At 42.6% G+C, this 18015-nt stretch overlaps 1 protein-coding gene across 1 annotated transcript in view; it reads left to right on the top strand.

Moving 5' to 3' along the window:
* ANGEL1 (angel homolog 1) overlaps positions 1-17757 on the top strand; it is a 137304-nt gene extending 119547 nt beyond the window's left edge. The window contains exons 10-11 of the mRNA XM_065595575.1: positions 2082-2152; positions 17371-17757. Of these exons, the coding sequence (XP_065451647.1) occupies positions 2082-2152; positions 17371-17389 (90 nt within the window). The 3' untranslated portion in view covers positions 17390-17757. The remainder of the gene's footprint in view (positions 1-2081; positions 2153-17370) is intronic.
* The last annotated feature ends 258 nt before the right edge of the window (positions 17758-18015 follow it).

Genomic DNA, 18015 nt, shown 5'->3' with positions numbered 1-18015 from the left:
CAGGGCTGGGACCCCCTTTGGAAATGGATTCCTTAATGTGCATTTTGATTTGCCAGTGTAAACAGTGGGATGGGATGTCCTATGGGCTTGAATTGTAGCAAAATTATTTTTTATTCAAATATTGTAAATTAATGTTGAGCCTCTGATGGACTGATTGTTCTAGAGACTATTTAATGCATCCCAGGATGACTGGAACTTTAATGCATTGCCAAAAAAAATCCCTGAGCTTTCTCACTGAAATGACACTAATGCCTAGATTGATGAGGTGTAAAGGAGAATTTATATAATGACAGAAACAGATGCTGACTAGAGGTGTAGCATGCAGAATGACAATCGTTCCATCATCCCAATGAATCAACAATTTTAAACCATCTAAACCCAACACTGATATAGTCTAAAATTAGTGTTAAATGGGAAACTTTTAATATTCTTCCTATTAAGACAATGCAAGAGGTGTATGTAGACTGAAATGCAATACTAGATTCCAAACAATAGTGTCTGAAGTGTCAGGCTCTTGATCAGGTTCATGCAGTCCGTGACCATTCAGAAAGAGTGTCCCCGCTCCTGATGCATTGTCTATTTTGGCTAAAGTATTAAAACCTTGGGCTGGAAACCATAAATCCTGCTTCTGAATCACTATTACCTCTTCACTATCACTTCTTCAGATGCATTACCTTGCATCTGAAGAAGTGACGTTCTTACCCACGAAAGCTTATGCTCCCAATACTTCTGTTAGTCTCAAAGGTGCCACAGGACTCTCTGTTGCTTACCTCTGTGATGTTAACCGAAAAACATGGCACTCATAGCTGCTATGTGGCCATCTAGTGGCTATTGGGGAAATGTTTAACAGATGCCAAAAAAAATGACCCTGATTCTGCAGCATGGCTGAGCTGAGCTTGACATGGGCATGGGGAGGCAATATGTCTTTATTCTGCCTTTGCAGCTCTTGGATTCTGGAGGTGAATGGGGACTGCTATGGACCTTGGTATAAGTTAGAGCAACTTAAGGGTGCAGTTATAGGGGCCTGCAACTGCCCTCTTTGGTCCACTGCACCAGACCAGAATAGCCGGAGAGCATGCAGTGCATACCAGCTCCGTCCTGAAGTTTAGTGCAGAGTTTAGTGCAGGGTGCCTACCAGCTCCTCCCTCAAGTTTAGTGCAGGGTGCAGCCTGCGGGTCCCAAGCTGCAATACTCTGGGCTAGATTTTCCAATCTGCTGAGTTCATGGAGTGCTGCCTACATCTATGTTTGACTCCACTAAGACTTAAGCATGTGCTTAATGCTGTCCTGCATATGGATGCTTTCCTGATTCAGGCCCTTGCGCAAAGTTGAGTTGCCCTTGATTTAGGGTTTGCTGCCTGGCTTGGGATTGTTTGTTTGTTTTTTACTAAAAACCACAGGCATTTCAGCAGAAGCCAGTTTCTTACATTTCTTCATTAAACAGTAGCAGTGTGGGCAAAAGGAATGAACACAGATCTGGAAGTCAGGACTTTAGGTTTCTAATTCCAGCTCTGTCATTGACCCCCTCTGTAGTAATTCAATTTACCATTTGAGCCTCAATTTCTCCATCTGTAAAATGAGGGTGATGAGCATAATAATAATGACCCGCAGCCAGGAGTATTGTGAGGCTTAATTAGTGTTTGTGAATTGGTAAGAATGGTTATTAAATAAACATCAGGATAATGTGTTAGCCTAAAAGTGAAATGCAGTCCCTGAAATTTTAATGCTTCCAACAAAATTCTTAAATCTCACCCAAAGTAAATGTAACCAGAATATCACTAGAAAGCATCAGGGCAGGATTTCTGGGGAGCTTTTTGCCCACTGCTACCCAATGTCCCTCCCTTATGCCCATGACTTCTTCATTTTGCAACAGCAGGGATTCAGTGTTTTAAGGTGATGACCCCAGCACAGTACTTTGCATGGTGGTGGAAGTGAAGCACATTGCACTGAGTGTGCCAGTCACTTGCAGCAGCATGGGCTGAAGAATGGTGCAATAACAAAGGACCAGGACGTATATTGCTACGTAGTCTGCACAAAATTTTGTGTTTTTCTTATGCCTGAGCATTGTTATGCCTCATGCAGGTTGTTCATAACGGAAGTGAAGTATTGACATCAGCATTCTGGCAGCAGCTGAACTCCTCAGAAATCCCATGGTAAGACAACGAGATACTGAAAGAGCATTCTGTTTTGTACAATTATAGAAAAATAATGCTTTGCATTTACCAAGTACCTTCCCTCAAACACATGGAGAGTGTTTGGAAGTAGGGCAAAAGTCACATCTGTGCAGTGGTTCTGCAGAAAGTCTATGCACTGCTTAAGTCCTCAAAATAAGACTTAAGTGGGACTTAAGTGATGCTAAGGCTTGTGCTGTCCTTCTGCATGAGGGTGAATTTCACCCACTAATGAATTAAAAAAACTGTATGTGGGGGGGAGCATTGTTAAATTATAGGTAAGGTTACTAAGCCATTCATCAAAGAATAGAAGAGGTAAAATTACTAAAATGGTGACCAAAAATCAACCAAACAAAACTATTAAAATAAATAATATGGCTTGTTAAGATACAAAACAAAATCTCTTATCTGAATTAAAATTCTATAAAGATCATTCAGAATAAAAAGAAAACCCTTAACTCTGACCTTATGGGTGAAAGCTTAGCCCCATTGAAATCAATGGGAGTTTTGCCATTGATACAAACAGAGCCAGGATTTCACTTTGCATCTTTTTAAATGTGTGCAACAGTAAATAATGGACTCGTGTAGCAATTTCTTAATTCAATTTACATCTTGATGAATGTTGCTTCTTTTAATTTCTACAGACTGTTTATAATGGTTACTACATGAAATAATATTAAGAACAAATTAGTTATGTAACCCCCCTTTCTTCCCTGGGTTACCCGGGAGCAGGCAACACTCACCTGTGTGCCTGGGCACCTGATGTTGTTGACATTAGGAAGGCTTGCAGGTAAATAAACCCATTCACAACTAATTGTCCTAGTCAATGGGAGCCATCAAGATTCTAAGCCGTGGTGACCAACCTGTGTTTCTGGAGTCACATGCGGCTCTTCAGAAGTTAATATGCGGCTACTTGTATAGGTGCAGACTCCGGGGTTGGAGCTACAGGCGCCAACTTTCCAATGTGCCAGGGGTGCTCACTGCTCAACCCCAGGCTTTGCCACAGGCCCTGTCCCCCCACTCCACCCCTTTCAGCCCCCTCCCCTGAGCCTGCCATGCCCTCGCTCCTCCCCCTCCCCCCCAGAGCCTCCTGCACGCCACAAAACAGCTGATCGGGAGGTGCGGGGAGGGAGGAGGAGGTGCTGATCGGTGGGGCTGCCGGTGGGTGGGAGGCACTGGGAGCAGGGGACGGGGAGCTGATGGGGGGCTGCTGATGTATTACTGTGGCTCTTTGGCAATGTACATTGGTAAATTCTGGCTCCTTCTCAGGCTCAGGTTGGCCACCCCTGTTCTAAGCCACCATTAATGGCCCACACTTTGCATAATTACAATAGGACCTCGGAGTTATACTTTATATTTCTAGATTCAGATACAAGAATGATACATACATACAAATAGGAGGAATATATTCAGTAGATTATAACCTTTGTTATGATACCTTACAAGAGAACCTTTTCATAAAGCATATTCCAGTTACATCATAGCCACACTCATAAGCATATTTCCATAAAACATTATGGAGTGCAACATCACAGACCTGTCTTTTTGAATCTCCATAAGAGTTAACAATTTAAACAAGTAGCAGAGGTTTATACTTCTGCATGTCAGTTTGTCAGGGTTCCCTCCCCACTCTGAACTCTGGGGTACAGATGTGAGGACCCACATGAAAGACCCCCTAATCTTATATTCTACCAGCTTAGGTTAAAACTTCCCCAAGGTACAAATCCTTTCCTTGGCCTTGGGTGGTATTGCTGCCACCACCAAGTGATTTACACAAAAATTTAGGAAAAGGGTCACTTAGAGTCCCTATTCCCCCAAAATATTCCCCAAAGCCCCTTCACCCCCTTTCCTGGGGAGGCTTGAGAATAATGTGAATACCGACCAGACCCTTTGTCCTTAGGACACTGAAAATTAATCAGGTTCTTAAAGGAAGAACTTTATTATTGTAGCAGGGTGGACACCTGCTCCTGCCTGGAAGGGCCTGAGATAACCCAGGGAGCAGGCAGCATGAAGGCTGAGCTGAGTGGGGGAAGTGGCTGCAGCTGGGGCCATGCCCCAAACAGACTCATCAGGCCCTATAAAGGCAGGGAGCCAGGAGCTCCGGCCCAGTCTCTCTCTCCACTTAGCGAGAGAAGGGCCTGGCTGCAGGGATCTAGAGGTAGGGTCCCTGAGTGGAGCAGGGCTGGGGAAAGGCTGGGGAGCTCCAGCTTGGAAAGCCCCAGGCTGCAGCCTAGCATAAGGCCAACAGGTACTGGGGGTTGCAGAGGGCAGCCCAGGGCTAGGCCAAGGCAGCAGGTCCAGACCCCCCTTGCCAGTGATGAGTGGCCTATACTGCAGTCTGCCCCAGGGAGCGGGGGCTAGTTGATGATTGGCAGTGGCCTAGTACTGAGGCAAGGTGGGGATAGTGGGTGGGGGTTCCCCAGGGAGGGGAGACCCAGATCTGTGGGGTACTGCCAGGGGGCAGCATCCTAGTAGTAGGGGCACCGGGGTCCTGGGAGGGACACAGGGGCCAGTGTGAGGGACAAGGTGGGTCACTGGCCTGTAGAGGGCGCTTCAGATGCTGGATGAGCTGATTCCCCGAAGCAGCCAGTAGAGAGTGCCCCAGGGGGATTCCACACCCTTACAATTATAAAGGAAAAAAGTAAAAATTACACCTGCAAAATCAGGATGGAAGGTAACTTTCCAGGATAATAAAAAGATTTAAAACACTGAGGACTCCCCTCTGGACTCAACTTTACAGTTACAAAACAGGAATAAAACTCCCTCTTAGCATAGGGAAAATTCACAAGCTAAAACAAAAGATAATCTAACGCATTTCCTTGCCCCTACTTACAATTTTTGTAAACTTAGATGGATCATTCTGGTATGTTTTTAGGAGCTGTTTTATCTGCCTGGTCTCTCTCTGGAGAGGGAACAACAAAAAGAGCACAAACAAACCTCCCTCTCTTCGTCCCCTCCCCCGCGATTTGAAAGTATCTTCTTTCCTCATTGGCCCTTCTGGTCAGGTGCCAACTAGGTTATTTGAGCTTCTTTACCTGTAAGGGGTTAAGTGATTTAGAACAGCTTCCCAAGAGGGATTTTATGTTACCGGTATCTCTATGTTTATGACACAGTTATATATCAACAATATTACTTTGTATATATTCTCTTATTCTGAATCCTGCCTGTGCTGGCAGACATTAGGGAATGAACAAGGCTCCTATCCTGGGCTGCTCTTTCCATGTCCTCTATGTTGTTAACTCCCATAAATTCTCTACCTCAAAGGTGGAAGGATTCTTTCACTCAGCCCCTTTTAAATATTCCTTTAGCTGCCTGATGGCACGCATGCCATGGTAGACATTCTGGCTTCATTTTTAATGTATCCTAGGTATTTCCATCTTCTTGCCCATATAACTTTGGAGATGAGGAATAGATGAACTCTTGATTAATCTTGGCATTTGTTATACATTCATTCAATTTAATACCTAGTATTTTTCCTGAAGCATTTGCTTTTGAAGGCATTTAGACAGCTATCTGTATCTTTGATGGATTTCCAGCTTTGACAACCATATGTGAAGGTGGAAATAACATTTTAACTGAAGACTTGTAGCTTTTTTTTAAAGTTGTGGATTTTCTAAGAACAGTAATTTTGTTACGTAAATTGTTATTTCAAGGACATCAAATGCACAGTGTTTACATGTGCATATACATGAATGTAACCTTGTTTTCAACATTAAGGGCCTGATCCATTGCTAACTAAACTCAATGGGAGTTTTTCAATTGACTTCAGTGAGTGCTGGATCAGTCCCTAAATGTCCCAATATGCTAACCTCACTCTCTCATGAGTAATCCATACTCTCACAAGCAGTCCCATTGAAACCGATTACAGCACTTGCATGAGATATCAGTTGTGTGAGTCAGGTTCACAGGACGAGGGCCTGTGAAGTAGATTAATGGCCATCTCTTTTGTAGCACTGTGATTTTTTTTTTTTTTTTTAGCACATTGGCAGAGTAAAGCCTCCCCCCCCCCCCACTCCTTTTGATTGATTTTATAGGAGCTTTTCAGTTAATGTCAGAGGGGTTTTTGAGTCTTTTTAACTGCTTTTGAAAAGAAAGCACTTGTTAAAACAGTTTATTTTTCCATGGGGGAGAATGGTTACATTTGCCAAATACAAGGGTAGCAAATTATTCACCCAGCTCCAGGACCTACAAAAGAAGGTATGGGGCCTTCTCCTCCTCTCTCGGTGGTGTAAATCAGGAGTATCTCTAACAACAATGAGGTTATACCAGTGTAAAATTGATGTGAGATGAGAATCAGACCATGAGATTTTAAAGTAAAGATCTCCATTATGCCTGAGGCTCTGGCTGAGTCTGGGAAGTTGGCCACTCTTTTATCAGAACAATGTGATTATTCTTTGAGGCATGCTGGGCTCAGCCTTGCCCATGACTTAGCAGCTATCCCTCAGTCTCACTGATGAGCTGGCAACATCAGCTGTATGTAGTGGGGCTTAATTAGAAAGTCTGACCACAGATGTTACTTAAATAAAGCTGTGTGCTCACTAGGGGGGGAGAGAGGAGTTAGGGAGAATTCCCCACTAGGAAGGGGCCGTAGTTTAGAGTGGCTAGGGAGCAGCCCTACAGGAGTAGGGTTAACTCCTGGAGGCTTACAGTAGATAGGAGCCCTGAGCTAGGATCCACAAGGACCAGAAAATGAGATAGAAGCCCATGGGGGTGAAAAGGCTAGTTTAAGTGTATTTGAACTCCAAGGGGGGAAAACCCTAGTGGGGTTGGTACCCTGCCAAGGAGGAAAGAATTGAAGCTGAGCCCAGGAAGGGCAAAGGACCTTTTGTTTGTGAAGCTGAGCCCAGGAAGTGGACTGAACTGTTGTGAGACTTGCCTAGAGGGCAATTTCTCCATAGCCATCGAGTTTTGTGCAGCTACATATGTGTTATGCAAGTTATTTAATTAGCTAATTGCATACTTGCAAATAGTTTGCATAGAACCATAAACTTCAACTTAATAATTTGTTCCAGTATCTTTCCAGATATCAAAATTAAGATGATTGGCCCTGCCTCAAGCAACATAGGGGCAGTGGTGGGGGTTAGGCATGGAGCTGCACAAAACATGGCAGCTATGACTTGGGTTGCCAAGCTGGGGGAGTGCAATTTCTAGGAATTGGGTAGTATCTCTTTAAATACCGCTAGCAGCCTTCACTGTCTTCTATGATCCTGATGCCACTGGAGCCCTGCAGAACTGTAGTGTACACCGTGCAGCAAGGCCTTGCACCTTGCAGGGAGTTGGTAAACAAGGTTGGAAGTTGCAATAAAATCCATCCAGCCATTTTTAGTTTACCAGAGATATTAAGAATTGCATATTTTGCTGGTTAGGAAGACATTATGAGCTAACCAAACAAAGCCTCAGAAACAGTTATGTTTGAAACGTCAAGCTTGAAATACTCCAGTGCAGAATTCTGCTTTAGGTTTGGGGAGGGAAAATATAAGAGAAAGGAAGTTAATGGATAAAAATAATGTCCCATACAGCTGCAGAATGTTATTTCCCTTGCTCATTTACAGCAAGTAAAAAAAAAGTTAAACAGCCAAGTGTTCAGCTGTCCCTAGTCTACAAAACAGTTGCTTGATCATTTGTGCCCTTACTCGTGTATTCTTATTTTAAGAGTCACTTTCAACAAGCGTCAAAGTGCAGCAATAGTAGAGTGGACAGCAGCAAACTGAAGATGCAAAAGGAGGGGGATAGTATGTCATTAACTAAGGTGTTTTCACTCTTGCCAGCATTCTCAGCTTTACAGCAACATGAAAAAGTGAAGCAGAGTGAGCCAGACACCCAATTATCGCTAACGTTTTTACTAACCACACAGGCTTTGTCTACACTGCATGCTTCCTTGGGCAGCATGTATAGTCTATTCGGGTAGGCCCCCTAGCATAGGTTTAAATACCTGTATAGACAGTGAGGCTTGTCTTAGGGGATCAGAGTACAAGCACACCTGAAGGATGTGGGTATGTACCAGAGTACATACCCTACACGGGTCTCTACGTGCTCAAGTTGTGCCTTCCAGTCAACACTGCTAGTTTTAGCTGAATAGCTACTAAAGTCTCTCTCCACTGCAGGAAAAGACTCAAGCAGCAAGGAAAGGCTCTGGTGGGGTGGGCGGGGGAGCAGAGGGAAAAGTCTTTAGCAGTTCCCCTGCAGAGGGGAAGGGCTCCAGCAGTGGGGAAGACTCAGGCAGCAGGGAAGTAAACTGGCAGGTTGAACTTTTCCCCCACTGCCTCCCCCTGCCAGAGCCTTTCACTGACATGTGTAGCTACATACACCTCTACCCCAATATAATGTGACTGGCTATAACACGAATTCGGATATAACATGGTAAAGCAGCGCTCTGGGGGGCGGGGCTACGTGCTCCGGCAGATCAAAGCAAGTTCAATATAACGCAGTTTCACCTATAACGCGGTAAGATTTTTTGGCTCCCGAGGACAGCGTTATATCGGGGTATAGGTGTACTACAATATAGACACAGCTTGCTTTTCACTGTGCCATGTAGGTTCACATATCCTACATGCTGCCAAACATGGAGTGGAGTGTAAACATAGCCATTTACAACCACATATGCAGTTGTCATCTGTTTCATGGGGTCATTTCTGAGAGTGTCTCATCCATTCAATATGCATTCTGTTTTTAGTACCTAGATAATTGGAGCTCCAGCAACATAAGTGGGGAAGCGAATGAAATTGGACAGTGCATCTGTAAAAACTCTTCCTCCTGGATGACCTTTGCAGCAGACAAAGTAGAGCAGACAGTGGAGGTGGAGAGTTATAAGTAGGGCTGTCAAGCGACTAAAAAAAGTTAATCGCAGTGTTAAGCAATAGAATACAATTTATTTAAATATTTTGGGACATTTTTTACATTTTCAAATAGATTTAAACTACAACACAGAATACAAATATTGGCCCTGTAAAAAAGAAAGTGTGTTTCAGTTCACCTAATAGAGATTGCACTACAATACTTGTATCATGAAAGTTGAACTTGCATATGTAGTATTATAAACAAAAAATAACTGCATTCAAAAATAGAACACTGTAAAACTTTAGAGCCTACAAGTCCACTCAGTCCTAATTCTTGTTCAGCCAATCGCTCAGACAAACAAGTTTTTTACATTTGCAGGAAATAATGCTGCCCACTTCTTGTTTACAATGTCACCTGAAAATGAGAACAGTCATTCGCATGCACTGTTAAAGCTGGTGTTGCAAGATATTTATGTGCCAGATATGTTAAACATTTGAATTCCCCTTCATGCTTCAGCCACCATTCCAGAGGACATGCTGATGATGCTCGTTAAAAAAATACATTTATTAAATTTGTGATTGAACTCCTTGGGGGAGAATTGTATGTCCCCTGCTCTGTTTTATCTGCATTCTGCCATATATTTCATGTTATGGCAGTCTTGGATGATGACCCCGCACATGTTCATTTTAAGTCACTGCAGATTTGACAAAACACAAAGAAGGTATGAATGTGAGATTTCTAAAGATAGCTACAGCACTCAACCCAAGGTTTCAGAAACTGAAATGCCTTCAAAAAATCTGAGAGGGATGAAGTGTGGAGCATGCTTTCAGAATCTTAAAAGAGCAAAACTCCAATGCAGAAACTACAGAACCCAAACCACCAAAAAAGAAAATCAACCTTCTGCTGGTGGCATCTGACTCAGATAATGAAAATGAACATGCGTTGGTCGGCACTACTTTGGTTGGTTATCAAGCATACTGTCATCAGCACGAACGCATGTCTTCTGGAATGGTGCCTGAAGCATGAAGGGACATATGAATCTTTAGCGCATCTGGCACGTAAATATCTTGCAACACCAGCTACAACAGTGCCAGGCGAACGCCTGTTCTCACTTTCGGCTGATGTTGTAAACAAGAAGTGGGCAGCATTATCTCCCGTAAATGTAAACAAAACTTGTTTGTCTTAGTGATTGGCTAAACAAGAAGTAGGACTGAGTGTACTTGTAGGCTCTAAAGTTTTACGTTGTTTTGTTTTTGAATGCAACTTACAGATTTGTTTGTTACATAACTGCACTTTCACAATAAAGAGATTGCACTACAGTACTTGTACGAGGTTAATTGAGAAATACTATTTCTTTTGTTCATTTTTTCAGTGAAAATACTTGTAATCAAAAATATAAAGTAAGCACTGTACACTTTGTATTCTGTATTGTAACTGAAATCAGCATATTTGAAAATGTAGAAAAACATCCAAAATATTAAATAAATTTCAGTTGGTATTCTGTTTAACAGTGTGATTAAAACTGTGATTAATCGAGATCAATTTTTTTTTTTAGTTAATCGTGTCAGTTAACTGCGATTAATCAACAGCCCTAGTTATAAGGTAATTTGAGGACAGGCCTCCTAACCTCTTTAAAAAGTACTCTGGAGCTTCTTCCAGGGTGGGTGGGCGGGTCCGATTTGGGTTTCAGTGAGACTAACCAGCGTTACCTCAAGTGCCATAGGTATGCTAGACAAGTATCAGCAAAGCTGCAGTCATAGCAGCTCAAGGCCAATGCTCTAGCACAGGGATCCCCCAGCCTGGACCACACATTAATAGAGGATTGTCTCATGAACATCTCCCTCCCATTCACCATCCCAAAAACATCCCTTGGGCAACCACTGCTCCTCCAGTCTGCAAACAAAATTTGCATTGAATCCCATGAGCCAAGGAGCTAAACAAAGCAAGGACAAGATACCTGTGCTCTCTGGTTTATAGAGGCGGCATATTGTCAGTGAGCAGCATGCCCTGTCTAAAGAAGAGAGACACCCACCTTTGTCATTAGGAAGTGGAGTTTCTCCATACTCTCAGCAGTGGAAATCTCCCTCCGGACTCCCAGAAGGGCAGTGACATTTGAATCAAGACCTAAGGCTGCACTGTGGGAGGCAGCTCCTTTCAGAGGTACTTGGGGACAAAAGGAGGGGGGTGGATGGGAATTGTTTTAGCTGCTTCACTTTAACTGTTTTCAGGAATTCCTAGAAGACATTTCTACAAATAATCACTCAGCACGGACCGCAAATGGCCAGCCTGACCAGGGAGGAGATTCAGTTGAGGCCACAAGAGTTATAGACAGAGCTAGACTTCGAACTGCTATGGACGGAGGTGAAATCGTTGGAGACTGATCAAGGAGCTCTATGAGGGGTGCTCATCTATTCAACACCATATGTGGAGAGACAAAGCTCATTCACATCCCATTGTTGGGAAAGGCATTAGACATTCATAGGGCCTGATCCTGCTCTTGCTTACACCAATAACTGCAGTACAGTTACATCTGGTTCACACCAGCATCAGTGAAAGCAGGATCAGACTTATAGAAACTAGAGATGACAAAACCCTGTTTGGTCCATTCAGATCACCTCTTTCTCCCCCCTTGACCCATGGTCCTGGCCTCAGGATTGTGCCTTGTCAGTTTCTCAAAAGCTTTGTCCTTCCAGTTTTAAGTGACTAAATATGGGACTTCCACTATTACCCTCAGGACCTCCAGACATCTCTGAATAGATCGGATTGGGGTTTGGCAACTGGCAGGTCACCTACAGCTCAGAAGCCAGGGGATCAAAATGAGGGATACAACCAAAATCAGCAGCAAGATAAGGGAACCGGATATGATGTGTGGATTCATATCTTCATCAAAACCAGTGTCTCTGCTCTATTGCAGTGAATGGCAAAATTCACATCCACTTCAGTGGGAACACAACTGGACCTGAAGAGTTCTATAACCGTGTTGCAGTCAGGGATGCCCTTCTCTTGGACTGTTGCCCCAGTGCAGTGCTAGTTATCGCATTACACCAGCACAGCCTGGTTGGCACAAGCTCCCTGTTGGTTTCTGGGTGCAGTTTAAGGAATTTTGGAAGGAGAAGCATTCAGAAAGTGGACAAAGTAACCCCCAGGGGGATAGTCATTCTAGACTTGATTCTGACTAATAGGGAGGAATTAGTTGTGAATCTGAAGGCAATTTGGATGAAAGCGGTCATGAAACAATAGGTTTTTATGATTCTAAGGAAAGGAAGGAGTGAGAGAAGCAGAATAAGGACAATGGAGTTTTTGGTTTTTGTTTTTTTTAAAAAGGCAGAATTCAACAAATTCAGAGAACAGATAGGTAAGGTCCCATGGGAAGAAAATCTACCAGAAAAATGATAGAGAGTTGGCAGTTTCTCAGAGACTATGTGAAGGGTACAACAGCAAACTATCCCAATGTGAAGGAAGGATAGGAAGACCAGAAAGAGCCAAGATGGTTCCATCAGGAGCTTTTTAACGACCTGCAAATTCAAAAGGAATCCTACAAAAAGTGGAAACATGGATGGATTGCTAAGGAGGCGCACAAATATTTAGGGACAAAATCAGAGAGGCTAAGGCACAAAATGAGTTACATCCAGCAAGGGACATAAAAGGCAATAAGAGGTACTATAAGTACATTAGAATCAAGAGAAAGATGAAGGAAAGTGTAAGTCCTCTATTTAGTGGGTAAGGAGAGCTAAATAACTGATGATATCAAGAGGGCTAAGGCGCTTAATGTCCATTTTGTTTCAGTCATCCCTAAAAAAGTTAATTGTGACCAGTGATGTAACACAATTAATATTAACCAAAAGGGGGGAAGGAACACAAAGCAGAATAGGAAAAGAATAGGTTAGACTATTTAGATAAGTTACATGTATTAAAATTGGCAGGCCCTGATTACATTCATTCTAGCATACTTAAGGAACTAGTTGAAGCAATTTTGGATTTTTAGTGATTATTTTCATGAACTCCTAGAGGATGTGTGAAGTTGCAGAAGACCGGAGAAAGGTACATTTCCCTATCTTTAAAAAGGGGAACAAAGAGCACCTGGGGGATTATAGACCAGTCATCTTAACTTTGATACCTGGAAAGATACTGGAACAAATAATTAAACAATCAGTGTGTAAGCACCTAGCATATAATAGGGTGATAAATAATAGCTAACATGGATTTGTCAAGAACAAATCATGTCAAATCAACCTAATTTCCTTCTTTGACAGGGTTACTTGCCTAGTGGAGGGGAGGGGGAGTAGTAGAGGTGATTATATCTTGATTTTAGTTAATCTAGTAAAGTTTTAGCTTTTGACACAGTCCCACATGACATTCTCATAAGCAAACAAGGGAAATGTGGTCTAGATGAAATTACTATAAAGTGGATGCACAACTGGCTGAAAGGCCATATTCAGAGTTATCAATGGTTCCCTGTCAAACTGAGAGGATGTAACCCCTGGGGTTCCGTAAGGGTCTGTCTTGGGTGTGGTACCAGTCAATATTTTCATTAATAACTTGGATAATGGAACTGAGAATGTGCTTATAAAATTTGCAGATGACACCAAACTGGGAGGTGTTGCTTACATTTTGGAGGACAGGATTAGAATTCAAAACAATTTTGACAAATTGGAGAAGTGATCTGAAATCAAAAAGATGAAAGTCAATAAGGACAAGTGCAAAGTACAACCGTTAGGAAGAAGAAAGATCCATGCCTGCAAAAGGGGGAAATTAACAGGCTGAAAAATATCTAGGGGTTATGGTGGGTTATGAATAAGTTTAGCAATGGCATCACATTGCTGAAAGGCTAATATTACTCTGGGGAATATTAACAGGAATGTTGTATGTAAGACATGGGTGGTAATTGTCCCGCTGTACTTGCAATGGGTGAGGCCTCCGCTGGAGTGTTCAGTTCTCGGTACCACACTTTAAGAAAGATATAGACAAATTGGAGAGAGTCCAGAGCAGAGCAACAAAAATGATGATACAAGGTTTAGAAAATCTGACCTATAAAGAAAAGGTTTTTAAAAAAAACCTGGTCATGTTAAGCTCTGTTTTCTCAAGACTAATCAGGCCCACCTCAGTTTCAAATATGTTAAGGGCTGTTATAAAGAGGAGGATGATCTATTGTTCTCCATGTCCACTGAAAGTCAGACAAGAAGTAATGAGCTTAATTTGGAGCAAGGGAGATTTAGGTTAGATAATGGGAGGGACGGGGACTTTAACTATAAGAATAGTTAAACTCTGGAACATGCTTCCAAGGAAGGTTGTGGAATCCTCATCATTGGAGGTTTTAAAGGACAGGTTGGACAAACACCTGTTAGGGATGGGCTAGGTTTACTTCGTCCTGCCTATGCATCTATGAAACTCCTTCTGAGCTTCCAATATTCAGCTGCTCCAAGTCAGGGAGGCTAACCTCCTGCCCCCACAAATATCAGCTGTGACAACGTGCACAATTTTACTGGCACACTTTAATTTTTATTCATGGTAGCTATGCCAGGGATCAGTTGCCCTGCTTGGTGTCCAGGAAGCAAGGAGTTAATTCCAGGCTGAGTGGAGAGTAACGAATCTGAGGTGGGGATTGGAGGCCTAATCTGGCTTTCAGGGGGAGCCCAAGAAACTCTAGAAATAATTGGGAGCTCTGCTAAGCTGTGGGGTTGTGGTCCTGGAAGAAAGCTTTGGATGAAAATCTCACTTGGCCAAAAGCTTTTGTAGCTGAACAAGTTGATCCTCTCCACGAGTTCACAATTGTCCTCAAGAGAAACACTCAGGCTGTAAGGATAAGGTAACCAATCTGGGTAAAAGCTCAGACAATTGCAAAGCCACAATACAGTTAACCTCCATGCACAGGTAGAAAATGTGGTGCCTAACAAAATGGTAGACAATAATAAAAATGTCAGCAGGACACTTTAGATCAGTGCGTTCTGGCTTAGTTAAAGGCTATGAGGCTGTTTAGATTAGTAGCTTCCCTTGTTAGATTCAGATGAAGGAAATGGTGACCAGCTAGGGAAATGTTACGAGAGTGTTTTTTCAAGCTCAAAATTTCAAATACAAGAGGCCTAAGGTGCAGTTTCTACACTAAAATGCACCTGCAGAGTCTGTAGAATTAGGGTCCTCAAGATTTAACCAGAACCAGTAGGGCAGAAGTCAGGTGACCCTGAGAAAGACTAGGCCTAGATAGTTTAAGGTTTATATAGCCAATATGTAAAGGAGGAGGATTGTACATTGTCTCTTCATGGCTGTATGTCTCATGTTTTACAGAAACCACTTTTTAAAGCACAAAATATTACCCTAAGCCTGGGTTATGTATTTAGGTTGAGCCTCGTCCTGTGTAAGTGCCCAGTATGGGAGGGCACAGAGAGCTAGTCTGTCCTCTTGTGCCCTGTGCATGGACCAGGTGTAGTTTTGGTATTTGTGCTTCCAAGGCACTAGAATCCCCGTGTGAGAGAGAGAGAGAGACACCATGTTCTCCCCTCTCTGCCAGCTCCAGTCAGTGGAATTGGGCTATTGCCAGGTGGCTCTATGCTACATCCTAATAAAGATAGAAGTGTGGCACTGCTGCAGCACCAGGGTGTGTCTACACCTGCCTCCCACAGGCAGGGCTTAAAGCCACAATCCTACCCTATGAGAGCTGCAAATTGTGATGATAGTTTGAATTCTGAGCTGGATTTCTCATGTCCCCACCCCCAAACAGTTAGGGCCATTTGTATCTTGGGTTTAGTGTAGGTCCATATCTGGTAAAGTGCATGTCTAAAACTGTATATTGGCTATATAAGCCTTAAACTATCTGGGGTTAAAAGAACAGGAGTACTTGCGGCACCTTAGAGACTAACAAATTTATTTGAGCATAAGCTTTCGTTTGTTAGTCTCTAAGGTGCCACAAGTACTCCTGTTCTTTTTGCTGATAAAGACTAACACGGCTGCTACTTTGATACCTGGGGTTAGTCTTTCTACGGGTCATCTGCCTTCTGCCCTGCTGGTTGATGTGAAACGTGACAGCAGGCCATGCTCTACCTCATGATGTAATCTGGAAAGGGTCATGGGCAGAACCTTCCCAGTGAAGGGCCATAACGCAGGAACACTTACACCCCTCAATGTGCAGCATTTTGTCAAGGAGGCCATTCAAACATGCTGGCTTCTGATTTTTATGCTACCCAGTCAACATTAAAAATAGGGACTCATTCTGCCATCTAGTGGCAATTTGTGTCACATTGCTCAGTCTAGAAGTTTAGCTAGCCTAGGCTAAACTAAATTGTTCCATCTTGTCTTGTTTCTTTGTCAAAAATGATTACAGAGGGATAAATCCCTCTAATTTTTGTACATAAATCTGGGCAAATACTGAAAAAATTTTTGTGATTGTTCAGCTAAAGTTTTAAATGAATTTGCTTCACTTTTATCTGGCCTTTGTTTGCTTTCCAGGGATATTCTAGAGCAGTGGTCCCCAAACCTTTTACCTCACCCCCAACCCCAGAACCAGGCCAGGAGCAAGACTGTGGCTCCAGGTGGGGGCACATGGACAGGGGTAATGGGGACATGGGGCCAGGGCCAGAAGTGGAGCTGGGTGGTGCTCCCTTCCTGCCTCCCATGGGGGCTGGCCTGGGCTGCAGCCATGCCCCCCTGAATGTTTCTCCATGTCACCTTAGGGGGGTGCATCCCACAGTTTGGGGACTTCTTTGCTAGAGGATGAATTTGCTGGCAGGAGTAGTCTCAAGTAGCAAATTCTAGGCGAGAATATTCACAAAGTGAACTTTTGAGTTCATAAATGTGAATAAACCTGCTTCTACATTGGGCTCACTGAGAGAAAATGGAAACAACAATTGATAGCTATGTCCAATCAAAACTGCTCTAAACCACAAATGTCACTTCCTATAAAATACATTTAATGAGCTACTTGTGCAGTCTACAGATCAAGAAGTAGTCATGCTAATGATTCAGTGACTGATTCTGATTACATAATGAAGTTGAGAAAATTGTAAGCTGTTTGCAGACAATTTGCAAACAAAAGTTAAATTTGTCTGATTATTTGCTTGACTCTTTGCATAGTCCTCCTTTTGTGAGATAGTTTATAGGTGACATGTAAATGGGACTTTTTTGTTTTGTTTTGTTCTCATTTGGTGCTCTGTGATGTGTTTAAAGAAGTCATGAAAGGATTTAAAAAACATTTTCACACCAAAAATTCAGTCCTGTGAGTGGGGTGATGTTTTTTTTATGGAAGATTCTGTAGAGAGCCAGCAGCATTATGAGACTGCAAGTAACAGGAGTGAAGCCAGAGAAGGGATCTTTAATTGGAATACTCTAGGTGTGTGGGTTTTGTATACACTTAGAACTTAAATAGCTGATAAACAGTTGGGAGAAAGCTCCATTGGAGAGAGATTTGACATTTCTCAAATCTCATTTGACAGGACAGAAATCTCCCTCTGAAATCCTGTGGTTCTCCTGCAAAAACAGGGAAGACAAGACTTGATATTTCTGATATTTGTAAGGTAAACATAAATGACACAGACTTACAAGTCTGTTAATTTACTCTATAACCTTGGTCAAATCACTTTCCCCTCTCTTTGACCCAATTTCCTCACTTATAAGCTGGGGATAATGATATTGACCTATCTTTGTAAAGTACTTGGAGAGCGACTGTTGTGAGTACAAGATCTTATTCTCTCCTGATACACATTGAACACCTGTTGGTGCCAAGTGTTGAGCATGAGAGTTGAGCAATTTACTGTCTGAGCTATGGTTGGAACTGTGTGAAACAAACAAACAAATAACAATTCTCTCATAAACTCATAAAATGTGGTCTTTTTATTCTGTGTTTTGCACCCTTAATTTTTCATTGTCCATGAAAACGTCACAAGATGGCCTTTCCCACATCAAATACAAATGCTGGGTTCTAGCTGCAAAGCCAGTTCTGCAGAAAAATAGGCCTATCTTTACTTGACCTGTGAAACACAAGAACTTTCATCCCATTGGGGGTCATTTCCAAATATGATGGTAGATTGATTTAAAATGCTGATCTTACTCATTATTTAAATCAGCAAGCAGGAAACCTT

The sequence above is a fragment of the Chrysemys picta genome, chromosome 4, assembly GCF_011386835.1.
Source record: "Chrysemys picta bellii isolate R12L10 chromosome 4, ASM1138683v2, whole genome shotgun sequence".
NCBI lineage: Eukaryota > Metazoa > Chordata > Testudines > Emydidae > Chrysemys > Chrysemys picta.
Note: the sequence above shows the minus strand (reverse complement) of the source record. Positions and strands in the feature narration are given on the sequence as shown.